At 46.4% G+C, this 26,445-nt stretch overlaps 1 protein-coding gene across 3 annotated transcripts in view; it reads left to right on the top strand.

The window, feature by feature from the left end:
* CLTA (clathrin light chain A) overlaps positions 1-26,445 on the top strand; it is a 142,534-nt gene that overhangs the window by 24,208 nt on the left and 91,881 nt on the right. For all 3 annotated transcript variants that reach the window (XM_078676538.1, XM_078676537.1, XM_078676536.1), the window contains exon 2: positions 19,253-19,290. In XM_078676538.1, the coding sequence (XP_078532664.1) occupies positions 19,253-19,290 (38 nt within the window). The remainder of the gene's footprint in view (positions 1-19,252; positions 19,291-26,445) is intronic.

Genomic DNA, 26,445 nt, shown 5'->3' with positions numbered 1-26,445 from the left:
CTCGCTGCCTGAAAAGGCAGGTGCAGAAGGGGGGGCAGTGCCAGAGTAGGTTGAATTCCAGGACGCCAAAGGCAAGTGGCTCGCAACCCGCATGTGGCCCAGTAGCACTGTTTGCCCTGTGCCCCCATCCCCTGTGCAGACTCACGAGATGACAGCTTAATTTCCTTCTGTACATAAATGTGTTCAGTCTTTACATTATGTCCTGGAATTTCCGAATTTCCATTTTTTTAAATGTCATATGTAGGTACTGATTTTACATGCCATAAAATGACCATTCTGCACTTTGGTTTATATAAACGGACTGTCATTTACCCCTGTTAATTATTATAGACTGCTACACCGCTAACACCACTTCAGTTACTTACTCACTCATTAATCCTTGAGTTCCCAGACTCCGCTAACGTAGCGAAGTTGATATCACCTCACCTGTATACTTAATGGATCATGCCAAGCTCCCGTCTTAGATGAGGCCAGTCTCCCCGCCCCAGATGAGGCCAGTCTCCCCGCCCCCACCCACCCCGGTTGGCTTTGGACAGATGCAGCACTTTTGCATTTACCAGAATCATGAGGCACAGGGTCAGACTGATTTGCATATGGCCATGTATGAACTGGGGTGGCAGAGTGGGCTAAAGAACGGTGATGGATTAAACCCAGATCTGTTGACTGGAAGTGAGTGTTTGATTGGTTTGGATGCTCCGTCCATCACCACCCCCTTTTGTACCACTTTGTTCGCCATAAGTTGGCAGGGGATGCTCAGACGTGAGTCCCTTACTCACTTTGCCACTGGATTCAAGCAAGCCGGGCTGAAGACAGCTGAAATGCCAGAAACCGGTCCTCGGAAGCTTGTTTCCAGTCCAGGGAAGGCATGGCTTGGAAGTTCGGGCTGGACTGTTCCCATGAGGCACAGGGTCAGACTGATTTGCATATGGCCATGTCTGAACTGGGGTGGCAGTGGGCTAAAGAACGGTGATGGATTAAACCCCGGTCTGTTGACTGGGTGTGAGTGTTTGATTGGTTCGGATGCTCCGTCCATCACCACCCCCTTTTGTACCACAGAATCCTGAGAAGGCCTTTGTACCAGGAGGGCCGTCATCTGAATGTGTCCCTGGCCTCATGGAGCCCACCTCACAAAACCTGGTCACTGTTGGTGCACCAGAAGGGATTTGAAAGCTGTAAGGGAGAATGAATCCCTTTCCAGCCCAAAGTCCCTGTTACATGATGATGACTATAACAGAATAACCCTCTGGTTTGTCATTTTTGCATTTTGAGTGCTGAGAAGTGACTCTGTCGTGTTACTGGTAATAAAACTCCCAACGAAAGCTTTACCAAATAAAGTGCCTAAAATAAAAATGTTGTTTCTTGAGATGGGTTGGTGTTGAAAATGGTTATTTTCTCGGTGATACGTTTTGGATCTAGCCTTCTTTTGTGATAATCTGGTCATTCTTCTGTGACAATAGTTGGGAATGATCGACGTGTTTAGTTTTACCTGCCAACTTGTAACACCTGACTTAAACCAGCAAGGTGCTGGTAACTGAACTAGAACACTATTCGATTCAAAAGGACCTCGAAGCATGTCTTCTGGACGGTGATAGTGGGATGGGGAGATTAATAGTGAGATGTGTCGACGCAGGAAAATTCTAGTTATATTTCCAAGAACATTCCAGTGCTCGCCCACTCCGCCCTGCCTCCCGATTCCAGTAAGAAGAGAGACAGCGGTTGCTTCAGTTTTTTCTTTGCAGCATACTCTTACCATATTACATTCTGTGTCTGTGTGGGCTCGGTGTGTGGGCTGATCCGAGCAGCCTGTTACTTGACAAGTTTTGTTGAGTGGCAAATAATGCTGTGCATTTGTCACGCCGAGAGCATTTGAAAATGAAGAAACCTTGATTTAAAATCTCACTTCTGTGTATAATCTTATGTTTGCATGTATATTCATGCACACACTCTACCTTGGGGCATAGAATGGTGCCAGATTAAGTCTTTATATAGTTAAGAGTTTGAAATCCCCATTTCATCCTACTCCATCATTTGGACGTTGCAAACATTTTGTATCATATTCTTCTCTTCGGCAAGCCTGTGTTTGTAGCGTGTTCAAAGTTTTTTTACACTAGCTATTGGAGTATTTTAAAAAATAGCGATAAAAACAAAGATGGCTCATTTTAATTGCTGGGCGGTTGGTTTGGGGTTATTATGTAAACGAGGCTGATTTGGCTTGTGAAAAGAATAGTGCATATACACTTGTGTTGTCTTTACTCGCATATCAGGTTTGTGAAGGGTATTAAATCCACAAACACATTGGCTTCCACTTAAAGGTGAGTTTGTTCCAGCAGCTCTGCAAACGTCTAACAGCACTCCGGCTACAACTCTTCATTCTGAATCCTCCCCCCTTAACATTCTCTCCTCACCTTTCCAGATCACAAACTGTAAACATTAAGTTCTTAATCGTAGTATATATCTTTTCATTGTAAAAGAATTAACTAAGGCATTTGTATTGGATGAACGAATTATTATATGAACAGCACAGATGATCATTACTATCCGAAAACAAAATAATCATACAATCACTGGTCAACCACGCCATGCATCTATTCACTTGTCTTCACATAAATTCCCCACGTCTGCAGGATGACATTTAGTCACCTTCTGATCATCCGAAATGTCTCCCCCTTGTAATTCAAGAGTGTTTCCTTTTAATCTTATGAATTTTGCAAGGAGCTGACCACCCTGATTCTTCTTTTCAGCCAGTGCTTTTCTTTGCCTAATCCAATCGTTCGTTTTAAATGAACACTCCTTACAACTCGATGCCCTTATCATGCACTGTATTTAAAATGATGCATAGGGGAACATTGAGTGCTGCGTTGTGTGACCGTGTGCTCCCTCCCTCCTTAACATATGTTTATTGGCTTTTCAAAGCAACGAGTCATGGATACAGAAATGCAACCTTCCATTAGGCATCATAAAAGGAACATTGATGCACGTCAGCGATTGAAAGGCAATACCGAAACTTGTTATGATACCCGGTGTCTCAGCCAGTCCATTCCCGTACATACCATGGGTAGTATCAAGTACCCAAATCAGAGTAATAGTATTTGAGCTTGGTATCAACATCCATCCCCGACACAACACACAATGTCTGTCTTATCACAGCGTCCTCTACGAGGGAGACTATATTGGTTAGTACATCAAAATCTATAAACAAGTAAAAACCAACGAAAACATTCTTTCTCGTGGGTCGTCGTCAGGACCAGTAGGTTAAGGTTAGGAGTCCAAAAACTAACCCATCCTGGCCGGTTGTTGATCATCCGCCATGGGGGGGGGGGAGGGAGGGAGGAGCCAGTCTGCAATGTCCCAACCCAACCACTGGACAACAGGAGGAGAGGCGGCAGATGAGGGGTGTAAGTTGTGGGCCTAGATGGGACTTCAATTTCTGTCTCGTGGATGAAACGCGCAACCCTAAGATAGCACAGTCCGTTGCATCCCCTCAGTGTGCATCTGCCTCCTCTTCAGCTTCCATCTGCCTCCTCCTCAGCGTCCTTAGCATTTTTGTTCTCTGTCACCCCTGGCTAAACACCCCGGGCCTCTTCCTCATGGTCTGTCCTCTCTCCTGGGTGCTCCCAAGCCTCCAGTATCTGGGACCACAGTCCTGCAATTGCTTGTCGCTGGATTCCTTGGACATCCTTACTACTCAGGTTATGGCCCAGGCCAGAGGAGAGAGCCCTATCTCACCAATAGCTCGAAATGTGGGGTAACCGTGGCTTTCCACTTCAGTGATATAGCCTCTTGGTCAGAGCCAGTGTTAAGTCCACAAATCTAGAGCTCACCTTTTGTTTCCGAGGACTGGGCATCAGTCCCAAAATGCAGGCTTCCATGGTGCAATCAGTGGTGCAGCCTGAAGAGTACTCACCACCGCTTCCCAAAAGGGTCAGAAGTGGGGACCGCTCCGGGTCATATGCCCAAAGTCTGTGTCTGGGAAAGCACATCTCTGAGGTTCTCCTCCATAAATTACCTGGAGTCTGTGGGTAGTCAGGTATGTCATACGGACGTAATAAAACTCTGTGTACTTTAACCTCGTTTTGAGAAACCCTATTTCCACCTGCCCCTAATGGTCACCAGCGGTTTTCGAGCCAAGCCCGACATAGTCCTGTAAAGCCATTTCACTAGGTGGCTAGCCGAGCCGCTAGGCAGCAGTAGCTGTAAGACCGCACGTGTCTCCGGTTCCTCGCGGCTTCTGGATCATAGGTCTCCAAAGGTGCGCGTCAGGGCTTCATTCGATTAGAACTGGCCTGAGGGTAAGTCGTATTGCACCACAAACTCGCCCAGCGGAAGTAATGTATCCACCTGGTAGCAATCCACCACCGTTACTAACACTGTCTGTGAGATAGAAAGCCTGTCTCTGTGTGGGACTCCCTCTAATGATAATGCTGGTGCGTAAAGGGGAGTCCCCGTGGTCCTTAGCAGCACCTCCTCCAACATTTAATTGCCACTGTCATAAGGACGTCAGGCTGCGGTATCTCCACCTTCCTGCTGAGCAGTTTTGCTAACTGTATACCCTGATAGTCCTCCAGTCCCGCCGGGCCCAGCTCTTCCTGATGCGTGCCGTCAAGCCACTGAGTGATCCATTGTAACTGGGCTACTAGGTAATATAGCTCGAAATCAGAGGGCCCCCTCGCCTGGGGGGTGCCTAAGGACCTTCAGAGAAATCCTTTGGCGGCCTCAATTCCTTATTGGCTCTTTAAGGAGAGTGTCCAGTTGTTTGAACCAGAAACCCAGTGAAGGGAGGGAGTACAGATACACCTCTAAGTCAAGTCAGAGGCGTCCGTTCCTCCACAAATGCGCCAAGTCAGTGTTCAAGGTTATGAAGCACTATTTAAATGCGATTACATTGCACTGCAATGTTTGTTCACTGGTAGTGCATTCCAGCGGTGTTGTTCCTTTCTGAAACGTTTATTTTATCTGTTAATTATTTTATAGCCAGTTAGAATGGTCCCGAATTAAATGAATGAATGAATGAATGCATTTTTGTATTTCATAATTAAAATCATTGCAAAATTGCAGTACATTATCAAAAATTGTCCTAAAATACTTCACGCCATTATAATACATATATCTCAACATGTATAAAAAATTAGAAATATCATTTGGTCAGTAATGACAGACCATTTCTGAAATGTAGTCTTGTTCTAAACTTCATTGGTTTTTAAAATTACATATATTCAGAATTCACTGCCACCAGCGTTCCTACTAGTGATGTGAAATAGCACTTCCTGTTTTGAGAGGCTGCGCTTCCTTCCTTTTCTGCGAACTCTTACATTCTAATGAACTGAGGCTCGAGCCTGCTATCTGAGTGAGAGCTGCGATGTGTGAACTCTGTCTCCACCCGGCTGAAAGCAGCAGATAACACTCCCAAACCCCGTGCCTGGGCTTGAATGCTGGCGTCGTGGGCTTTATCCGGGGGATTACTGGGCTAGATATATCTGCAGCCGAGAACAGACCTCCGACCTCGCCTGAGCAACAGATAAAGTCGGGCACTTAAACTTTGCATGATCAGCACGTGGCTTATTTTTGGAGGTTGCCTTTTTTTGTTTTGTTGACCTTATGTACGTATAACACAATAGTTAAATTAATATCTAGCAGTTACTCGATGTATGGTGAAACAGCAATGCACAATAGGTTTCATAACAATATAAGCTAGTGGAGTCAGTGAGTGCGTGGTGCACTTTCTTAAGCAAAGTACAAATGAAAAGGGGGGGCCCTCGGCCCCCCCGCACGCATGGCGGCGCGGCGACCGCCTCACCTCCTCTCCCCTCGGGTCCTTCGACGGTGGGGGCGTGCCCTGGGGCGCGGCCCACCGCCGATTGGCCGGCGCCCCTCCTGACCCGGATTCAATGGACTGGTTCCGGGTCGGGGGGGCGGGCGATAGGAGGGGCCACCCGGCCCCTCCGGAATAAGAGGTGGGGAGCGCCCAGGAGACCCCCTTGTCCCTGGACGCTCCCTCGCTGAACGCTGTGCCCCGCGTTCGGGGCTTCTTTGTTTTTAGTAATTTTCCCGTTTTTATTACAGCGTGGTAGCAGTATCGCAAGAGGCATCGCCTTGGTCGGCGTCGGGACAGCGAGAGGAGACTCCGGCTGGATCGCCTTTGTTCGGCGTCGGGACAGCGAGCTGAATTTTCCTGTTTTTTATTACAGCGTGGTAGCAGTATCGCAAGAGGAGCCGCGGCATCGCCTTGGTCGGCGTCGGGACAGCGAGAGGAGACTCCGGCTGGATTGCCTTTTTCCGGCGTCGGGACAGCGAGCTGGGGATTCGAGGCGCCGGTGCAGGAGCAGGCAAGAGCGGCTGTGGAAAGCGGTGCGGGCCGCCACAGGTTCGAGGTATTGTGCGGGGCGGATGTTCCAGGGTCGGCAATCCGGTGTGTTGGGTAAGCTGCCGGTGTGAAAGGAGACCCGACTGGTCTTGAGGCCTGCAGTCTGTTCTGTGAGCGCCCGGTTGAAAGGGCTTGAGGAGCTCGATTGCACGGCGCATGTACAAGAGAGTGCGGGAACAATTTTGTTAGGAATAAGGTGCGGGCAGTTGGGGGTGATTCATCTTTCTCCCTGTGATCGCGCCTTCCGCTTTCCCGCGCTTACAGTCACAGGCCGGGGTAGAGACGGTATACGGAGCAGGGAAGTGAAGCAGGGTCGACCAGGGCAGGACCTGGACGGGAGACACCATTTCGAGTTTAAAGCGGTAATAAGAGGGGGGAAGAGTCTGCAATTTAACAAAGTGAATGAGTTCTTATAAATTGGCTACAGAATTGTTTTACAATTATTGGAGAAAGTGAGTTGATGTTTATGGTTTTGCTCACAAGATCGTTTCTTTCCTTAGGAAGCAATTTTTGATTACTACCGTTACATAAGTACATCTATCTAGTTCGTTTTGCACGCTACTTATTTATAATTCTTCCCATTTGGGTGGGACACAAGTGTGCAAATTGCTGAAAACAGGGTGACATTTTGTTGAGTTTTCACGACTATAAATGTGGTAATTTAGCGATTCAGTGTCCATACCCCTACAGTTCTGGGGACTGAGTCCAGGGACAAGTTCAGGATTGTCCTGCCCCTTGATAGGAGTGTCTTTTTGAATCTCGCCTATACACGGTGATAACTCTAATTTGTATTCCAGGCCATTGACCGACGTTATTGGGGGCAATCACTGGCGGACAGGACGTAAGAGCATCCAACGCGCAAGGTGGTGTAGACCAAGGACCAAGGACCGGTCGGTAAGAGGGGTACGGGGGGCTAGCATTCATTGCTCCAGGTGGCCGCCGGGTGGGTCTACATTAGGTTTACTCACCCCCTTACATAAGCGGACAAGCCGCTAGTGTTGCGGTCGCCGTTGCATGGTGCTGAAAGCCCCCTGGTGACCCTCCATCTGAAAGGTACACACTGTTGACCTGTTGGGAGCTAAGTAGGCAGCGGGTGTTTTTGGGGTAGGCGTCATGCCAGGTCCAAGGGGTGGAAAAAGGGGGTCCAACATGGAGGCTATGATGCGGGCTATGATGCGGGAGATGACCGACATTAAGCAACAGCTAGGACAAATTAAGGAGCGGGAAGCTCGGTTGGAGGACAGAGAGGGCGAGGCACCGGGCCCGTCCGGGAGACCGATCCGCAAGAGGGTGGCACCAGTGCCAAGAGGGGAATTTGTCACCCCGCAAGGGAAACCTAGGTCCAAAAGACCCAAGGAGGCGGTCCCCACCCCAGGCCCAGTGGATCCGTTACCCGCCACACCGCCCGCGGTGGTCCCACCCCCGCATGTGCCTACACCCATTGCCCCTGTGGTGCCGGTGCCGGCAGGTCAACCAGTAGACGCTGGGTCTGCTCCCGCACCGGTGCCCACAATCCCGGGTACAGGCTGGCCACACCCGGCGCCCGCTCTGCCAGCTGTGCCAGGACCACTGGGCATAACCCCAGTGGTACCTGTTGTCCCGGGGGGTAATGTAGATTCAATGCCACCCGAATTGTTATCTCAGTTAACGGCCATGATGCCATGGCTCCAAAAAGGAGGAGCCTTCCCGAATTCTGCAGACCATGCGGCAGAGGCGGCAAGGTTTGTAGAAAAAATCAGATCGGCACCGGTCGCCGACAGTGTTGCATTGCCAATTTCTTCTCCCCTTGCAGGTCCAAGTGTTCCCCAGCTGGACGGAGTACAAGGGCAGCCGCCCCCGGTGCCCGCACTTGGTAAGGAAGTGGCATTGCCGCTCTTGGGGGACGGTGTGATACCTTCCAGGAGCGAAAATCTAGCTCAACATGTGTCTTTAGCTGTGAAAGAAATGATTTGGGCTGATAAATATGTGTTCATTTATTCTTTATTGTTGGATAATAGGGAAATGGAGCAGGCAAAAGCACTAAAAGAGTGGATGCTCCCAAGTGAATGGAGGGCGCAGTGTACTAGATTCAGGGTTGAGGAAAATCTCAATAATTGGATGCAAGCATGGGCTGTTTTCACTGCAGTTAAGGCTGAGCGTCCCCCAGATCTGCAGGCTGCATTGGCTTGCTACTCGAGCAGGATTGTGGGGTGGAGCCAACAGTATTCTGGGGAAGCATGGAAGGGTTATGATGTCAACTTTAGGAAGGCATTGGAATTCAATAGATCATTGCCATGGGACTCGGTAGATTCCATGGCTTGGCACAAACAGTTCTCTGACACTGCACCGCCCCCTCAATTCGGTGCGGTCAAGGCGTTCACTAGACCGCAGCAGCCCTTTCGGCCCCCCCAAACGAGTGAAATACCTGGGAAATTTAGGGCAGGCGGGCCAGAGAAGAAAGGGGTGTGCTGGGATTTTAATAGGCGTACCTGCGCAAGGGCCGCGTGTAAGTTTAGGCATGCATGTTCCTCCTGTGGGCACCCCTCTCATCCAGAAACTACCTGTAGGTCCAAGCAAGGTCACACAGGACAGAGGGGTAGGGGAAAGCCACTATAAGGCAGACAGGTTACGCCCCCCCACTCCAGTGGATGTGGTGGCAATGATTCCATTGTTGAACAGATACCCTGACCACAAAGCGGCCACCCTACTCCAGGAAGGTTTTTCTAAAGGTTTTAGGATCCCGGCCGGGGGATACACAGGCAGTGCGCACTGTAGAAATCAATTATCAGTCAAACACAATCCGGCTGTTGTGGCCGCCAAAATTGACAAAGAGCTTTCCTTAGGCAGGATAACTGGCCCTTTTCCCGCAGTGCCAGTACCCAATTTTGTGTGTTCCCCACTGGGAGTTGTCCCCAAGAAAGAGAAGGGGCAATTCAGATTGATTCATAACCTGTCAGCGCCAAGGGGGGCGTCACTGAATGATGCCATTGACGAAGGTATCTGTAGTGTTAAGTACGCCTCTTTTGATCAGGCTGTTACCTTATTGCAGGCCACTGGACCCGGGGCGCTGATGGCGAAATCAGACATAGAATCCGCCTTCCGACTCCTCCCAATCCACCCGGCGGACCAGCATCTTTTAGGTTTCACCTTTAGGGATAGGTTCTACATGGACAAATGCATGCCTATGGGTTGTTCTATTTCTTGCGCCTACTTTGAGATGTTTAGTTCATTTCTTGAATGGGCCATGAGACAAGTGTCGGGCCATCAAAGGGTCATGCATTACTTAGATGATTTCCTCTTCCTCGGTACAGCGGGTTCTCAGGAGTGCGCACTGGCATTGCAGGAATTTTGCGTGCTCATGCGGGCTTTTGGGGTCCCGCTAGCGCCTGGGAAGACGGTGGGCCCGACCACCTGCCTGGAATTTCTGGGCATCGAGATTGACTCAATGGAGGGATGTTTTAGACTACCCAGGGACAAGGTGTGCAAATTCAAGTCATCGCTACAGTTATGCCTCCGGAAGGAGAAGGTCACTTTACAGCAATTACAGGAGGTGGTAGGGCAATTGAATTTCGCACTAAGAATCATCCCAATGGCTCGCCCCTTCTCTCGCTCCATCGCGCATGCGATGGGGGGGCTGAAGGAAAAGCACCACCGCACGCGCCTATCGTCTGAAATTCGCCAGGATATGCTCATTTGGATGGCATTCCTGGAAGATTTTAACGGTAGGGTGGTCTGGCCCGGCCCGCTCACGACATCGGCGGAGTTGGGATTATGGACTGATGCGGCCGGTAGTGTGGGCTTTGGTGCCATCCTAGGGAATAGGTGGGTCGCTCAACAATGGCCAGAAGAATGGAACACATGGGGCTTGCTCAGCAACATTGGCTTCCTGGAACTCTTTCCAATATGGGTGGCACTGATGGTTTGGCCCGAACACCTATGTAACCAATCAGTGGTGTTTTGGTCAGATAACATGACAGTGGTGGAATGTATCAATCAGCAGGGGGCGCGGTGTCCTTTCATACTTCGTCTGATCAAAGAAATTGTTTTGCGGTGCCTTAAACTGAATGCTAATTTTAGAGCCAAACATGTCCCTGGTGTTTTAAACAATGCGGCTGACTCCCTTTCTCGCTTCAAAATGCAGGTTTTCAGGGAACATCTCCCCACAGCAGACCCCTCGCCAGCACACTTCCCAGCAGTACTTTGGCAGATTGGTGCCCCAGATTACAGGACCTCGTGGTCGCTAGCCTAGCCCCCAGGACCAAGACGGCTTACGAAGGGGCGTTTCTGTCTTATTGTTCTTTCTTGGGGCCACAGTGGGAAGTGCTTTGGGCGAAGGAGGATGGGTTTGCAGCCTATTTAGAATGGATGCACAAAGAGGGGCGCTCAGTGGCAGCGGCGACCAGACATAGGGCAGCAGTGTCATTCTTCGCTCAAGCTAGGGGCTTCAGGGATCCCACTAATACCTTTATGATACGCAAGGCTTTAAGGGGATGGCGCCGTATTCAGGGACACCAGAAGGATAAGAGGAAGCCCATGGGGTTGGCCCGGCTAACAGCCTTACTGGGCACGCTGGAGATTGTTTGTAACTCGGAGTGGGAAGTGCTTCTTTTTAAGGCGGCATTCTCCCTGGCATTTTATGGGGCGCTGAGAATTAGTGAACTTGTGGCAGGATCCAAGTCTGACATATTAGGTGGCTTGCAGAAGGCTGGGGTGACGATAAGGGGTGACACCATGTGGGTGATTATCCAGAAATCAAAGACCGATCAAGAAGCTAGGGGTCACACCATAATTCTGCAACGGGCACCCGCCAACCCGTGCTGCCCGCTGAGGCACGTAGAAGCACTCATGGGACGGATGGTCGGTTCAGCAGGCAGGGCGTTGCTCTGTCACGCCGACGGGAGCCCCTTGACCAGGTATCAATTCAGGAGAGTGTTCGAAATAGGGGTTACAAAAGCAGGTCTTGATCCTAGAGATTTTGGATCTCATTCCTTCAGGATTGGGGCAGCAACTGAGGCGGTAGCGGGGGGCCTCCCGGTGGAAAGAGTGAAGACAATTGGAAGGTGGTCATCAGACTGCTATAAACGTTATGTACGGATTGACATGCTATGATTACTTGTCACTCACGCTTGGTCTCTTTCCGCTCTCTTACAGTTTCTCAGACCTGTTACGCAGGGGAGGAATTTGTCGTCGGGCACCGCCAAGATTCATCGGCACGAAGCGGCGAACAGGAAACAACAAAGAACAATGTCTGGATTGTTGGTCATTCATATGTGAAGCGAGCGGAATGTGTATTCCTGTCAGGTGATAAGAAAGAAAGGGCGGCACAACTAGGGTTGAATATCACGTTCTTTGGCAGAGGTGGGTTGTGTCTTCACGAGTTTAGGGGTTTCTTCCAAGGGCTGTTAGCACGCCAGCGGTCTCCACCGTCAGTGGTGATACTTCACCTTGGGGAGAACGACTTGGCAACACTGGGCAGGCGCATCTTGATTGAAGAGATTATCTCAACAGCGGGTTGGATAGCTAGGACCTGCCCCGGGTGCACGCTAGTATGGTCACAACTCATACCTCGACTTCAGTGGCGGGGGGGTCATTCGGTCAGGGCGTTGAATCACTCGGTAAAGAGGATCAACACACGGTTGGATAGGTTGTTTCGAACCCCCGTGTTACAATCAATACCTCATGGGTGCATCTGGGGTCACAAGTATTACTTGAAGGACGGGGTTCATTTGACAGAAGAGGGTAATGTCCTATGGTCTGACAATATCTGGGCTTGGCTAGAGGGCTGGGATAGGAGGAGTGTGTCCTTAGGCAGGGGATAGAGGGGGGAGGCCAGATCGTCGGTTAACAATACTGGCCTGTGGCGGTAAGGTCATTATCGGTGAGCACATATTTGAGGTCTGAGGGGGCGGGCATCATCCTATGGAGGTTCCCGCCCGGGGGGAGGGGCCTGCGGGCCACTCCCAGTACTCCAGGGGCAAGGTAATATGCAAAGGAGCGCGGGTAGGAGTAGTTCACGCTTTCCTTAGGCTGGTAGCCACCCCGCGCGCGTGGACTCATGACGCCACCGGCGCAGAGTAAGGGCCCTCCTTTAGTGGGTAAATGGAGTTTGGGGCGTAGACCGGGCAATTCCCGGGGTAACACTGCGCATGCGCACTTCTAGGGGGAAGGCGCAGCTTGTAGGACCTGACACCGGTAGTGACCCTGCCATATGGCCAGAAATGTACAAAAATCAAGGTAGGATGTTTAGTTTAAGCTAGGAACAACTTGTATTAGAGTTTTGTTAAGGTCAGGCTCTCAAACTTGTTGATAACAATTGTATAACTGAATGTCCTGCTGATTTTTGTATTCATTGTTGATTATGCAATTAAAACCTTTTTAATTTCATACTTTAATAAATACGGCCGGGCGACTAGCGCCCGCCTTCCAAAAAGTAAAACACGTCTCGTGTCCACGTTCCTGGGTGTTGGGTGCCGGATTGGGGGGGAGGCGGCAGCTAGTCGCTGACCATGTGAAAAGGGGGGGCCCTCGGCCCCCCCGCACGCATGGCGGCGCGGCGACCGCCTCACCTCCTCTCCCCTCGGGTCCTTCGACGGTGGGGGCGTGCCCTGGGGCGCGGCCCACCGCCGATTGGCCGGCGCCCCTCCTGACCCGGATTCAATGGACTGGTTCCGGGTCGGGGGGGGCGGGCGATAGGAGGGGCCACCCGGCCCCTCCGGAATAAGAGGTGGGGAGCGCCCAGGAGACCCCCTTGTCCCTGGACGCTCCCTCGCTGAACGCTGTGCCCCGCGTTCGGGGCTTCTTTGTTTCCCACCCACCATCCCTTGGTACAAAGTTTAAACAGCGTTATGTCCGGTTTAATGGTAAGTTTCAAAGGTATGGACCGCGGGAGAGAGTAGGCTGTTGTTGTATTTTGTGATCTGTTGTTAGGACTTTTTCCCCTTTGTAGAAAAGTGATGTGTGAAGTGAACTGTATTTGAAGATATGTGTCTTTAGGCCTTTTTTCCCTTTGTAGCTATACGTTGATATTGTAATTTTGAGTAACATGAGTGAATCAAACTGTAATGTTATGCCATGTGACGTTAGGCCTTTTTCCCCTTTTAGCTATGCGTGGATACTGTTATTTATTAGCCAGTGTAGTTGTCCTTTAGAATTTTTTCCATAGGTCGTCGTATTTATTAGGTATGGGACATGCGGTAAGGTCATTATCGGTGAGCACATATTTGAGGTCTGAGGGGGCGGGCATCATCCTATGGAGGTTCCCGCCCGGGGGGAGGGGCCTGCGGGCCACTCCCAGTACTCCAGGGGCAAGGTAATATGCAAAGGAGCGCGGGTAGGAGTAGTTCACGCTTTCCTTAGGCTGGTAGCCACCCCGCGCGCGTGGACTCATGACGCCACCGGCGCAGAGTAAGGGCCCTCCTTTAGTGGGTAAATGGAGTTTGGGGCGTAGACCGGGCAATTCCCGGGGTAACACTGCGCATGCGCACTTCTAGGGGGAAGGCGCAGCTTGTAGGACCTGACACCGGTAGTGACCCTGCCATATGGCCAGAAATGTACAAAAATCAAGGTAGGATGTTTAGTTTAAGCTAGGAACAACTTGTATTAGAGTTTTGTTAAGGTCAGGCTCTCAAACTTGTTGATAACAATTGTATAACTGAATGTCCTGCTGATTTTTGTATTCATTGTTGATTATGCAATTAAAACCTTTTTAATTTCATACTTTAATAAATACGGCCGGGCGACTAGCGCCCGCCTTCCAAAAAGTAAAACACGTCTCGTGTCCACGTTCCTGGGTGTTGGGTGCCGGATTGGGGGGGAGGCGGCAGCTAGTCGCTGACCATGCAGCTGGTGCTCCGTTGCTGCCAGCCCCCACCCCCATACCCCCTCTCACGCCTTTACATTTTCAGTAACTTTTAAGTTGTAGCTTGTTTCTGGCAATTGTTTTAAAGCATGTTTTTCCCCCCATTTGTAACATTAGCTAATGAATTGGGGGTCTGTGTGCCCACTATTGTATGTCAGCGGTTGGAATCTAACCTCTAATGCCCAGTGCTTTGCCTTTGTAGGGAACAAAAGTGACACGGTTATTCAGAACACTACGTTTGCACATTTTGGGAGACTTGAGGAATCTGCTGTTTTCGGATTTGACTTTTTATGAAGTAACTTATTTTCAACAAAAATGCATTTGTGAGGCATGTGTTAGGTTATATGTGTACTGGTAATATTTTGCCATTTTTATAGCGTTGCTTCGCTAACGACGGCAGAGAAGCTTCTATCGAGTTGCATAAATTCGATCGCAGACAAAAATCTAGTTTGTCTTTAGAGTGACAACCCCAGTGGTGTATATTAGTTTCTGTTTCCAGTGAGTGCCTTCATCAGTTTCCACCGTACTTTTTAGTTGGTAGTTACCCTGTTTCTTTGTTCTTTATTGGGCATTCCTTTCCCATGGCTTCCACATCAGTGCGAGATTACAAAATTATAATTTGCGGCTGAAGCGCTTAAATATCCCTTTTGAGATGATTAAATTTAATCCTGTTATTCTTAGTTATTTTGGGTTTTATGACTTGGAGATGTAAAATATTAACTGTGAAGCAGTAAGCCTCTTACCGAGGATATGATGCAATTAAAATTTTAAACCGATTGAAGTCATTTTGTTTAACCATATAATTTAAAACGCCTCCGCGATATTAACAAATATCTGACAATTGTGTGAAACTGTATTCAGTAGGCTGAACTTTATTGTAAAGCAGCCTTAATTTATATTATATCTACAATTGCCTAATTGCATGGATATTTAAGATTCCAACAAAGAAATGGGAGTACATTACAAACATAACATTTGAATAATTTACCAATATCCTTTCTAAATGTATTAATGCTCCTGCAGAAATAAATCCACATTCCTACTTGACTGTTTTTATCTACTGTTTGTTTATACTTTTTACAAAGCGCCCCATATGTTGCATTCCTGTTGCTCTAGAGTTGTTCAATTCACAGACCTATTGTGTTTTGGTAAGAGTTGAATCAGACCTCCCACAATATCCTAGGGTGCCATTTGATGGCATCTTAAGAAAAGGTATAATAGCTTGCTATTAGAGGTTTGATTAGTCTCCCATGTAGGAAGAAGAAATCTTCCAGTATAACAGCGAACATTTTTCTTAAAAACACAGTTTCACTGGTAGGTCACATTCTTTGAATTTAGTTGCTCTTTCTAGTACCTTGATCAAGCTCATTAGTGTGAAGCATGATTGGTTGGAATCGAGTGGAACACAGCTGTAACAGAGGACAGTGCTGGGTTATTGTTGATTGAATAATAAGTCTTTAAGATAGGTAAATAATTCTTTGCATATTCTTCTGAGTCTGTTTTAGTCTCTTCTCAGGATATTTTAATTAACTTGCGTGTTGTAAGTTGTGGACCTCAATGATCCAATTGGTTTAATAGTGCCTTTACTCTTTTCACTGCATGGTTGTAGCCTCACAATAGATCAGAACTAGTCCGTTGAGGAGGTATTTTTTTTTACCATTCGGCTTTGGAGTTAGTGGCTGCCGCGTTTCAAGAATGATAAGTTCTGCTCATTCAGTGTGATGACAGCTGTTGTTTTTTTTTTTAATTAGGTTGTACTCTTAACTATAATACCTAGTACATTATTGATGTGTGAGTAGAGCACCACCTTGCTCCTATCTTATTCTTAAATCAGGACTATGGCAGTGGCTATTTTGAATAAAACATTTATCTTGGGACAGCTGGGGACAACTTTTATCTTGCTGCATTTTGCCACGTTTGAATTGTGCAAAATTGTTTAATAGTTATGGGTGTATTTCATTAATATTGCTTCTGAGAACTTGTGCCCATATTCGGATTGTCGTTTTACATCTCGTGTCGATCGCACATTGAAGGGATTGTATAAGACCAATAAATTAATTGTTCTAGTGTGACGCCGTGCACAGACATTTGGAAGTTCTCTTCCACAGCGGAGATTTTATTACTGAAGTCCTCAGACTGCCTTAGATAATGCCTTTTGTTTAAACTTGGCTGGGTGTTGATCTTGGCACAAAGGAAGATTAGTTGTTACTAGACTGTATTTATTGTTTTGGTATGTCAAATAATAGTTTTTTTTTATCTGATGAGAAACCTGGCAGGTGTATACTGTGTGTGGGAAGACTGCTAGCCTGCCTATCCAGGATCTCTTGTTAACGATGGTTAAGGTGAATACCTATTTAGAATAAAGTATGGGAATAAGTCATCCTTTAAGTACGTATAGGATTATAGTTTTATGATCCATTTAATCCTCATTTGGTCTAGCAAGGAATTCACTGCGAATACATTAGCAATTATAATGCCTGACAGCCTTGTAGTGTTTTATGCTGCACGAGACTAAAACTAAATGCAGTACTCAGGCAGGAAATGATTTGAACAGTAAAATAACTACCCACCTCAACGTACTACTTCAGTCATTGCATACCCATCATTCCGTGTTGCATTGCATGTTTGTTCATTGACCAGTCTGCTGTGTGGAATGGTAAAAGAACCAAGCCAACACAGCAGTGCTTCTGACACTTATGGACTTTTGGGAGGTAGAAAGGGGATTACAAGTGTTTCATGTGACATTCCCCAATGGTTCACATCCTTTAATTGTGCTGCCATCCCCATCTCTCCTCACTGATCGTACCCTCTGCTGGCTGACTTCACGGCTTGTCTCTTAACAGCCCTTAACCTGGTTGAATATAAATGTTTGTTTTTGACTTTGGTTCCCTGTGATTTGCTTGACCAGTTTTTCCCAGGAGTTAACAGTTACATATTTAGAGCTATCTCCATTCAAAACAACTGACTCACTCATATACACTGCAGGTTGCAGCCATGTATAGCCAGTCATGCATGTTTCTGATCCTGCAGAGGGCTGTCAGACACAGATGCACTAGAGTCTTGAGAGCCAATAAGGAACAGGATAGAAGGCTATTAGAACCACTGTTTTTTGTTGTTGTTTTTTTTTGTTGATACCCAGAACATTGCAGTGCTTCAGAGTATATAGAGGTCAAAGAACGGTAGTGGTGGGATACACGGGTCGCACACCAATGATTAAACATATTTAAATGGGCTATCGGGTACAAATAGCAAGTAAGCAAATCAAAAGACAAAAAGTATGACGTGGTGCCACTCAGGGTATGAAACACCCCACTACCTTAGGTGCAAGAAAACACAGGTGACCACTGAGATAAATGGTGAAATCGGTATATAACAAGATGTACCCCGGCACTCCTAAAGTTTAGAAATCAAGTTCAAGACATTATCTGGTAAAGACTACTGTAGCTAAAAGTCTAGTTTGGCTCAGGAAAACACCAGAGATATTATTTATCAAAAATGTTAATAGATTTATTCCATACAAAATTCAAGGTTTGCTAACAGCGTTTTAACAGTATTTTATAGGACTGAAACCGCTAATGGTTCTCACACATGGTTACAGAATAAGATGTCTTATGTTGTAATAGCGTGATCCAGTCCTTGTAAGAAAATGCGAGAACAGCCAACACGTGTTTCGTCACATCTTTGACTTCCTCAAGGCTCTGAAGAAAGTGTTATGCTAGGAGATGGTGGTTGTTCGTCATCCGTTACGACTTAGGTCGCTTCAGTCATATTGTGGAAAGTACAGCCAAATTGGTATTTCAAATGTTATTCGCGTCTTGTACACAGACTATTATAGGCCCGTGTTGTAGGCGTTACTGGCGAAACATCTCAATAGATAGCTGTATTTGTTGTAACTCCCGGCTATTTGGTAAAGCTGTGATAAGCCCTGCGTTTTTACAACAAAGCATCCATAGCCGTGGACCCAAGTGTGTCTGGATTGCCTGACTATAATAGTCTGGGAATCTACTGGTGAAAAACCACCATCTCATAGCATAACACTTTCTTCTTATTGTGTGACCATATGTCAGAACCATTTGTGGTTTCAGTCCTATAAAATGCTGTTAAAAACGCTTTTAGCATAACTTGAATTTTGGATGGGATAAATCTATGAACATATTTGATAAGTAATATCTCTGATGTTTTCCTGTGCTAAAGTAGACTTATTGCTACAGTAGTCTTGGCCAAATAATATCTTAACCCCTTCTGCGCTCATGACGAGCTGAGCTCGTCATGAGTTGTGCCGCTCACACGCTCATGACGAGCTCAGCTCGTTATGTAACGCGGCTTTTTGAAAAAAGCCGCGCAGCGCAAAAATAGCGGCCGCACGCATGCGGTTAAACTTGATTACTAAACTTTAAGAGTGCCGGGGTACATCTTCTTATATATCAGTGCTTCAGAGTGTCTGTATATGAAGGCTTCGCTTACTTAAAATGGAAGACACAAATGCATTTGAATAATTAGTGGTGCAATTGTATTTGTGTTTTCAAGGAGCATGCATGGCTGCTTGTAGCCCTTTGGGGTGTGTATTGGTATGCCCAAGATCGGAATAGATGCAAAAACAATTGATGGACAGAATGCAGAACAATGTCATACATTTTCCCCTGTTCAGAGATCTGGGCCTAAATCCATCGTTTTTTTGCTCCCCATGCCATTCCAGTTTGAACCCATCCATATGCAAATCAGTCTTGACCCTGTGCCCAGTGGGAACAGTCCAGCCCGAACTGCCAGGCCAGGTCCTTCATGGACTGGAAATGAGCATTCTAGGACCGGTTTCAGGATTTCACCCCTCTTCAGCCAGGATAGCTTGACTACGGTGGCATGGAGAGCAACGGACCCACGTCTGGGCATACCTGTCCCACTCGGGGTTACCAATGCAAAAACAATTGATGGACAGGATGCAGAACAATGTCATACATTCACCCCAGTACTGAAATCTGAATAGAGCATAGATTATTTGATGCTGGTTTGTTTATGCAAGCTTCTGGGAGCTAACATTTATTTTTTTCTTCTTACAGATGCCATTGACGGATTTATGAATGGGGACTTCTACCAGGTAATTAGTCATGAAATAATATAGACAACTCTGTTCAAAGGGGCTTCAATGTCTTAGTGAGCTTCTTTCACCTAATGTGATAATTATTTCTTCATTCTTCAGAGTAGAAATTTCTTTTGATTATGCTTCTTTAGTAAATGTTTTCACTTTGACACTTTCTTCTTAATTTATTTGTCAGATGTTCCACTGCATATTTGTTTGGAAACTATTTCTGCATGTTATCATATTATAGTAAAGCTGTTCTAATTAATTTTATTTCCTCAAGCAGTGCATATGGTATTAACTGTGGAGGGCACACGTGTTGCATTGTGCAACAGATTACCTAATAACATTTTCCCCCAATTTATTCATAAAAATAGGAGTCTCCAGGTCCAGTTATATGTTAAGGTATTATGGGCATTTAACTTCATCAACATAAAACAAAATGAATATAGACTCTCCACAATCTGGCGATTTTCAGTAATCTCTTTGACTTATTCTTTGGTCCATAACAAAGAACGGTATGCTGAAATCCATTTACAGCACATGAAATCCAAATTGTATTGTCCTCATTCTTTAATGACGAGGAATCTCCTTTTTCACCACTTGCGGTGAATCTAGATTTGTGTGCTTCATGTTGTCTTACCCCGCATTAGCATGACTGTTGAAAAGAAGGTTCGATAAGGCAATCTTTCTTGACTCCCCATGTATCTCAAAACACGTCATTCAAACATGTGCACCCTATATTAACTTCCTAGGATGGAGCATCATGCAAGTGGTTAACAATTGATAGCTGGATTCATCTGCCCTTCGTATCTTTCATGATTGATCTAGTTTAAGGCTCTGTTCGTGCATCGTAGGACAGAGGACTCCACTAAACCTAAAAGCCACCGTTGCTCAGATTTAATACTTAATTGATTAGAGAATAAATTGCGAGCTTTCAAAGAAAAGAGAGGTGGGAGAGTCGCATAATAACCTCTGACTTATTACATTGATGCTATTACGGGTAAGTGAACGTTTCTTCTCCATTATTGGATCTTTTATATATTCACATGCTTGAATCGAGGGAAATGAGTTGAAATATCCATATTTAAACAAATATTGGGAAGGTGGGAAAGAGTTCTCTGTGTTAGATAGTACTCATACCAGTGTCACAGACCTGCAAATGTCTTACCGACGACCTCCTGCACATAAGACAGTGGTGGCTGGTGACTTTTAAAAAGTGGTGGGGCGTACAATTGTCGTACTGCAGTATGGCGAGCAAGCGAGCTCGAACAACCTAGCTCGAACAACCAATGGCCACTAGTCTGTCCCATTTGTACCCGTGCTCATATGAGAGGAACAAGTAAGCGTAGGTACACTGCACATTTTAATTCGGATTAAAAAATCAATAACTACCTCACTGAAGCGAAAAAAGGCCATCATTCACTTTTTCACTTTTTCCTTTATAACTAAGTATGGTTCTCATCCCGCAAGAAGTTGCTATGGCTAAAAGTGACCCTTGTGGCATGTGACCAGTTGACAAATCACTCGCGTGCCAGCAATGCAGGATGTCGTTCCCTAGGGAAAAAATAGTCAAGAATGCGCAAATTCCTGAAGTTTCCAAAAACGTGCAGGTAGTGTCAGGACCATAACATTGCACGGCACGTGCACACCACCACCAGGCATCAATGGGAACAAATTCAGGAATTCTGACAGTCTCCCCTGCTGCTAGCTAAGCCTGTGATTTGTTGCAGGCCTTTGTAGATCGCCCATTCTGCCACCGGTATGGCCTCGTTATCTCATCATTGTCCCGCTCGTGTTTGCCAACTCCTTCTAAAAGTGCTGCTGCTTCAGATCCCTGGCTTCGGAAGAGCTGCTTTTTTCATCCTCTGCCCCAAGCAACTTCCTAAGATCCAGAGAGACTCCACCTTTCCACACAGTCCAGCTGCCTGTTCCTCACTCCTACGCCCTGATATTGCACAAATCCAGTCGCGGCTGGGGGGTAGGGGGGGAGGGTGATGTCGCCCGGGGGGGTGGGGTTGAATTAACTATTAAATACATTAAAAAAAACGTACCTCAGTCACCGCCGGTCCAGGTCCGCGCCACCCTGCTCCTCGACCCCTTGGCGCCTCACGTCACGAATGGGGACTGGCAGCCCCTCGCAGCCAATCCTGGCGCTGCGGGCACAGGTTTCTCTTCGCCCCTAGCACGCCCATTAGGAGCCCAAAGGGCTCCTAATGGGCATGCGCAAAAAAGTACAAACACAAGTGCGCATGAGCGGGCACGGGTAGAAAATTCACCCTCCGTCCCCACTCATGCGCACTTGTGTTGCTTGCCCTGGTGACATGACATCATCATGTCAGTCAACATTACGCCACCCCGCCCACCCCCTTCAGACTCTGAAGGGGGTGGGCAATGTGATGTCATGCTGACTGACATGATTGGAATGTCAGTTCTCCCGCCTTGGCGTCTTTACTTTGAACTTAAGTAAACTGAACTGATTCAGTTTACTCAACGTCGAGGCCAGGAGCTGCGGGCGGCTGCGGGCGGGGGGGCTACGCCCCCACGCCCCAATGGACACACCGCGCCTGACAGAAGACTATTGTCAGCCGGCTCCTTGTAGAAATTGCTTTCACCCTTCTTTGGAGAGGGTGAATGGCTTTACTAGTAGTTAATGTTAAACTTTTTGTCTTTTTTTTTATCACATAGCTATATATTTGCAGAAGATGGTTTTGAACAAGAACAGCAAAATGCCGACAACACTTTATTATTATTATTATTATTATTTTTTTTAACACGGCTTCTCATCACTCAGTTTCTGGTCATTTGGACTTTATTCTCTATGCTTTCTTGAGTGGAACGTGAGTAGTGAACTGAAGGCAATGAAAACAGATTGCAGGATTTAGATTTATTCTACCATATTTATCACATCCCATCAGATGAATTTTGATTCGTAGTAATAAATGAGGAGTGTTGAGGCAGAACACCTAAGTAGTTGTAACGTATTGAAATTTTGAAGCACTCTGCAATGCATTTTGTAAAATGTTTGCCAACCAATTTTCTTTTAGTTTATTATTCTATGTATCATGGTTGGGTTCCTTCAGTATTCACATTTTAAAAATGTTTAACTACTGACCTAAAAAAAATGAATGATACACTTGAAGCACATGTTCTCAAACTTTCCTCCTAAATGGTAATTGGGAAATAAATTCCAGGAAACTAGCCTCTATGCTTCTATGACTCAACATTGGCAATTGCTGCACATGCAGCTATGGTTTTAGAGTTTGTAAGGAGCAGGGGTAGTCATTTTATCAGTTTTTTGAGCTGTGCAAAATTCAGGTGTAACAAGTTAATTGATAAAGACCTTAAACCTAGAGTTAAGACTAATTTAAATTTGTGAAACTGGTAGGGAAGGATTATTAGATCAGGAAACTTTGATAGTTTTCATGACTCCAGCCATAGTCCTTTGTGAATCTGCATTCTTAAACTTGGTCTTATACTCCATCAGCTGCACCCCTTCCTCTGGACTGATGCTGGGGACTCAAGCATTTTGCACGGCTAGAGGAAATTCATAAGCCCTGAGAAAATGGTGACTCTCACCATGCCCCTATCCCACCAAACCCTTGTGGAGAACTCTGATCAGCCCTCTTTATTCCACAAAGAGGATGGAAGTTATTACAAGGATACAATCACAAGCTCCTGAGAGCAGTTTTCTTTACTCCTATTTCTCGGCCTACATGTGTCATCTCTTGGGCTGTGACTACCAATACCCTGACGCCTCTATAGCCTGACTTCGCAGCACAAACAAGTGGCCCCAACACGCATGAAGAATTCTCCAACCACAATGTAATTGTTTTCCCTAGGGTGGAAAGCTGGTGATGCTTCAACATTTCTGTCTACCAAGGACAGGAGTATTGGCTCCTTCTCTGCCTTCACCGCCTTCCCCTTTGTTCCTGGTCCACCACTTAGGCCATCAGTAAAAGGCTTTAAAGAATGTGGAACCAGTCTGTCGTTTTACATGTAATCCAGACTGCAGAAGTACTATTTGTGGTGCCTAGAATTAAAACTTCCTGTGCGCAATTCCTTATTTTCTCAGAACACAGGCAACAGACTTTGTTTGTTGCACTAAAGCAAAATGTGAATGGGCTTTTATATTCAAAACGTTGGTTGATTAATTTAGGACAGGTTGTTGGTTTGGGTTAAAGATTCACCTGTCATGGTTGCTTGACCTGGCAGTATCTCCCCGGTGTATGCCGACACTGAAGTCTGTTTCAAGTTGTCATACAGTCTAAGATTAGGGCTGCTTTGAAGAATCTAGTTTTGCCCCATGTTGCTAATCTAGTGAGAACTTGTGATTGAGTTATAAACATTGTCAAATATTTACAAATCGGTACCATCTGAATTTGATGGTCCTTGGACAGCCATCAGTAAATGCAGGTTTAGAAGCTGAAGAAGATTCAAAGGAATTGGTGTTCTGTCTGTATGTACTGTAGGGTATTATTCCAGCATGCCCCGACTCAGAAGAGATTCATTCATTTCCTTAGACATATACAAAAATGTTCCCAAGTTGGAGACTCTAAACCAGAGAGAAGCTTTCATCATTTCCAGAGGGGAAATGAGCATTTAGACTTAGGCTCTGTCAGCATCTCTCTATATGTTGTCATTTGACCGCTCAAATGCAGTGTCTTGGCCAAGGTTCTTGCTGTTGATGTTACCATGCCTCCTATATGGGGAGAGCACAGAGAATCATTTCAGAAGGAATACACTGTATTTTGTCTGTTAGTTTAGATGGCCTTTTTCCCACTAGCTCTTCAGTCCATCTGAATTGCTTTGACCATGAGCATTTGCTATTTTGGTCACCCAAGGTGAAACAGCAATGGTATTGCCCTGATGTTCTGCATAAGTTCATAGTCCTGTTGGGGAATGAAAAACTATTCCATCTCTATCTACAATTCTTAAACAGTTTTTACGTTGCAAAGCACGCTAATGCTGACGGGTGCATCTGCACTAAATACAAATGTAAAATAAATAACTAGGATGGGAATCTGCAACGGAGAAAGCTGCAAACCATCGGTTACCATCAACTTTATTATGATTGAAAACGTATAAAAGTGTAGACAAACAGTTACACAGTAAACAAATATATAAAAATACACTATTGAATATGACAATAAATAAGCATGTCATTTAAAAAGGGCACTAATATTCATTACACAATCACTGGTAAATAAATATAAAGGTATTAAAGTCACAAATATAACATACATCTTTAAAATACAAAATGTCTCAGCTCAGTGCCTCCCACATTGTAAACATTCTTATCTAAAAGCCATAGACACTGAGGATTTGCATGCTTAATACAGAAAGCCCTAAGAAATATGGCCACACAACAGACTACTATCTGGCTAGTGACATTCTGCAGTGTTCTGAACATTTCCCTGTGCACCCTACAACACAGAATTTTACACAAGGGAACAATCCATTTTGCACGTATTTCTTTACATAATTGACCAAAAACAAAACCTCAATGGGTGTTTCAAAAAACTTCTCACAGCCAGGACACATCTCACCACTTTACCCCTTTTCCTGTTGCTATCGACTGGTAAATGACCTTCTGGGTAGGGTACCATACCTGAATTGCAAATCGTCTCCTAGCCAGTGGAGGGGCAATTTAATCGATAGTACCTTCATTGGTAGCCAGCGGTTTCTGGCGAGTCCTTTTCTACTGGCCTTGCCAATCAGGCACATGCTTTTAGGATATCTAATAAGCAGAAGAGCTCTTGGACACCCTCACTGTAAGACCCGAGGGCAGGTGTTGTCCATAACCTATGCCAAAAGATCAGTATTCTACTGTCAATTTTATCAGCATTTTTCTTTTGGCCCAGGTCTATATAAAGAGGGGACAGTGGTGTACTTACGGACTGATTTAACAGGGTTCTTAAAAACTTTTGCTCCACTTTGGATAGGCCTTTAATATGAGAATTGCCCTACAGTACAACGCCATAAAGGACCGCCACTAGGTCCTTCACATAATACATTTCCAATTCTGGACCCACCCTTCTTGATATTGTTATCCTGTGAACTTTTCCTATATATGCTATGTGTTGAATCAAGGATAAGTGGGCTTTTTCCACCTGTGGTGTCCAGCATAGGTTTTTGGTCAATTTAATCTCCCAAGTACTCAAAGCTTGGCATCATATCTAAAATTGTATCACCCACTAACATCCTCCTCTTGCAAAAAGTCGACCACTTTGTACAAAAAATCATGCTTTTGGTCATGGAGCTGTTAAGCTCCAGGTGTCGATCCACACCAAAAAATTGGAAACAGTTCAGGAGTTGTTGCAAACTCTGCAGCGATTTAGAAATGAACAAGGTATTGTCCACAAAAAGAAGTGTGGGAATCCTCTGCCCATCTGTCTTATGGTATCACTCCCATCTCGGTCTAAAATGCTGATAACTCAATCAATCAATCATGACATTTGTATAGCGCTCTACTCACCCGGGAGGGTCTCAAGGCGCTGGGGAGAGGGGGCCGTTACTGCTCGAAAAGCCAGGTCTTGAGTTGCTTCCTGAAGGAGAGATGGTCCTGGGTCAGCCGAAGGTGGATGGGGAGGGAGTTCCATGTCTTGGCTGCCAGGTAGGAGAAGGATCTTTCTCCGGCGGTGGCTCTGCGGATGCGTGGAACGGTGGCGAGGGCGAGGCTGGTCGATCGTAGCTGGCGGGTGGGCGTGTAGAAGGTCAGGCGGTCGTTGAGGTACTTGGGGCCCAGGTCGTGGAGGGCCTTGTGTGCGTTGGTGAGAGGTCTGAACGTGATCCTCTTGCTGACGGGGAGCCAGTGCAGGTCTCTCAGGTGGTCGGAGATGTGGCTGTGTCGGGGGATGTCCAGGACGAGTCGTGCAGAGGCGTTCTGGATGCGTTGGAGTCTTTTCTGAAGTTTGACTGTGGTTCCGGCGTAGAGGGTGTTTCCGTAGTCCAGTCGGCTGGTGACGAGTGCCTGGGTGACCGTCTTCCTGGTTTCGGTGGGGATCCAACGGAAGATCTTACGGAGCATGCGCAGCGTGTTGAAGCATGATGAAGAGATGGCGTTGACTTGTCTGGTCATCGAGAGGGAGGAGTCCAGGATGAAGCCCAGGTTCCGTGCGTGGTCCGTTGGCTTGGGGGTGGTGCCCAGGGCAGGGGGCCACCAGGAGTTGT

The sequence above is a fragment of the Lissotriton helveticus genome, chromosome 2_1, assembly GCF_964261635.1.
Source record: "Lissotriton helveticus chromosome 2_1, aLisHel1.1, whole genome shotgun sequence".
NCBI classification, from domain to species: domain Eukaryota; kingdom Metazoa; phylum Chordata; class Amphibia; order Caudata; family Salamandridae; genus Lissotriton; species Lissotriton helveticus.
The sequence above is the reverse complement of the archived record's forward strand: the minus strand, read 5'-3'. Positions and strand labels throughout refer to the sequence as shown.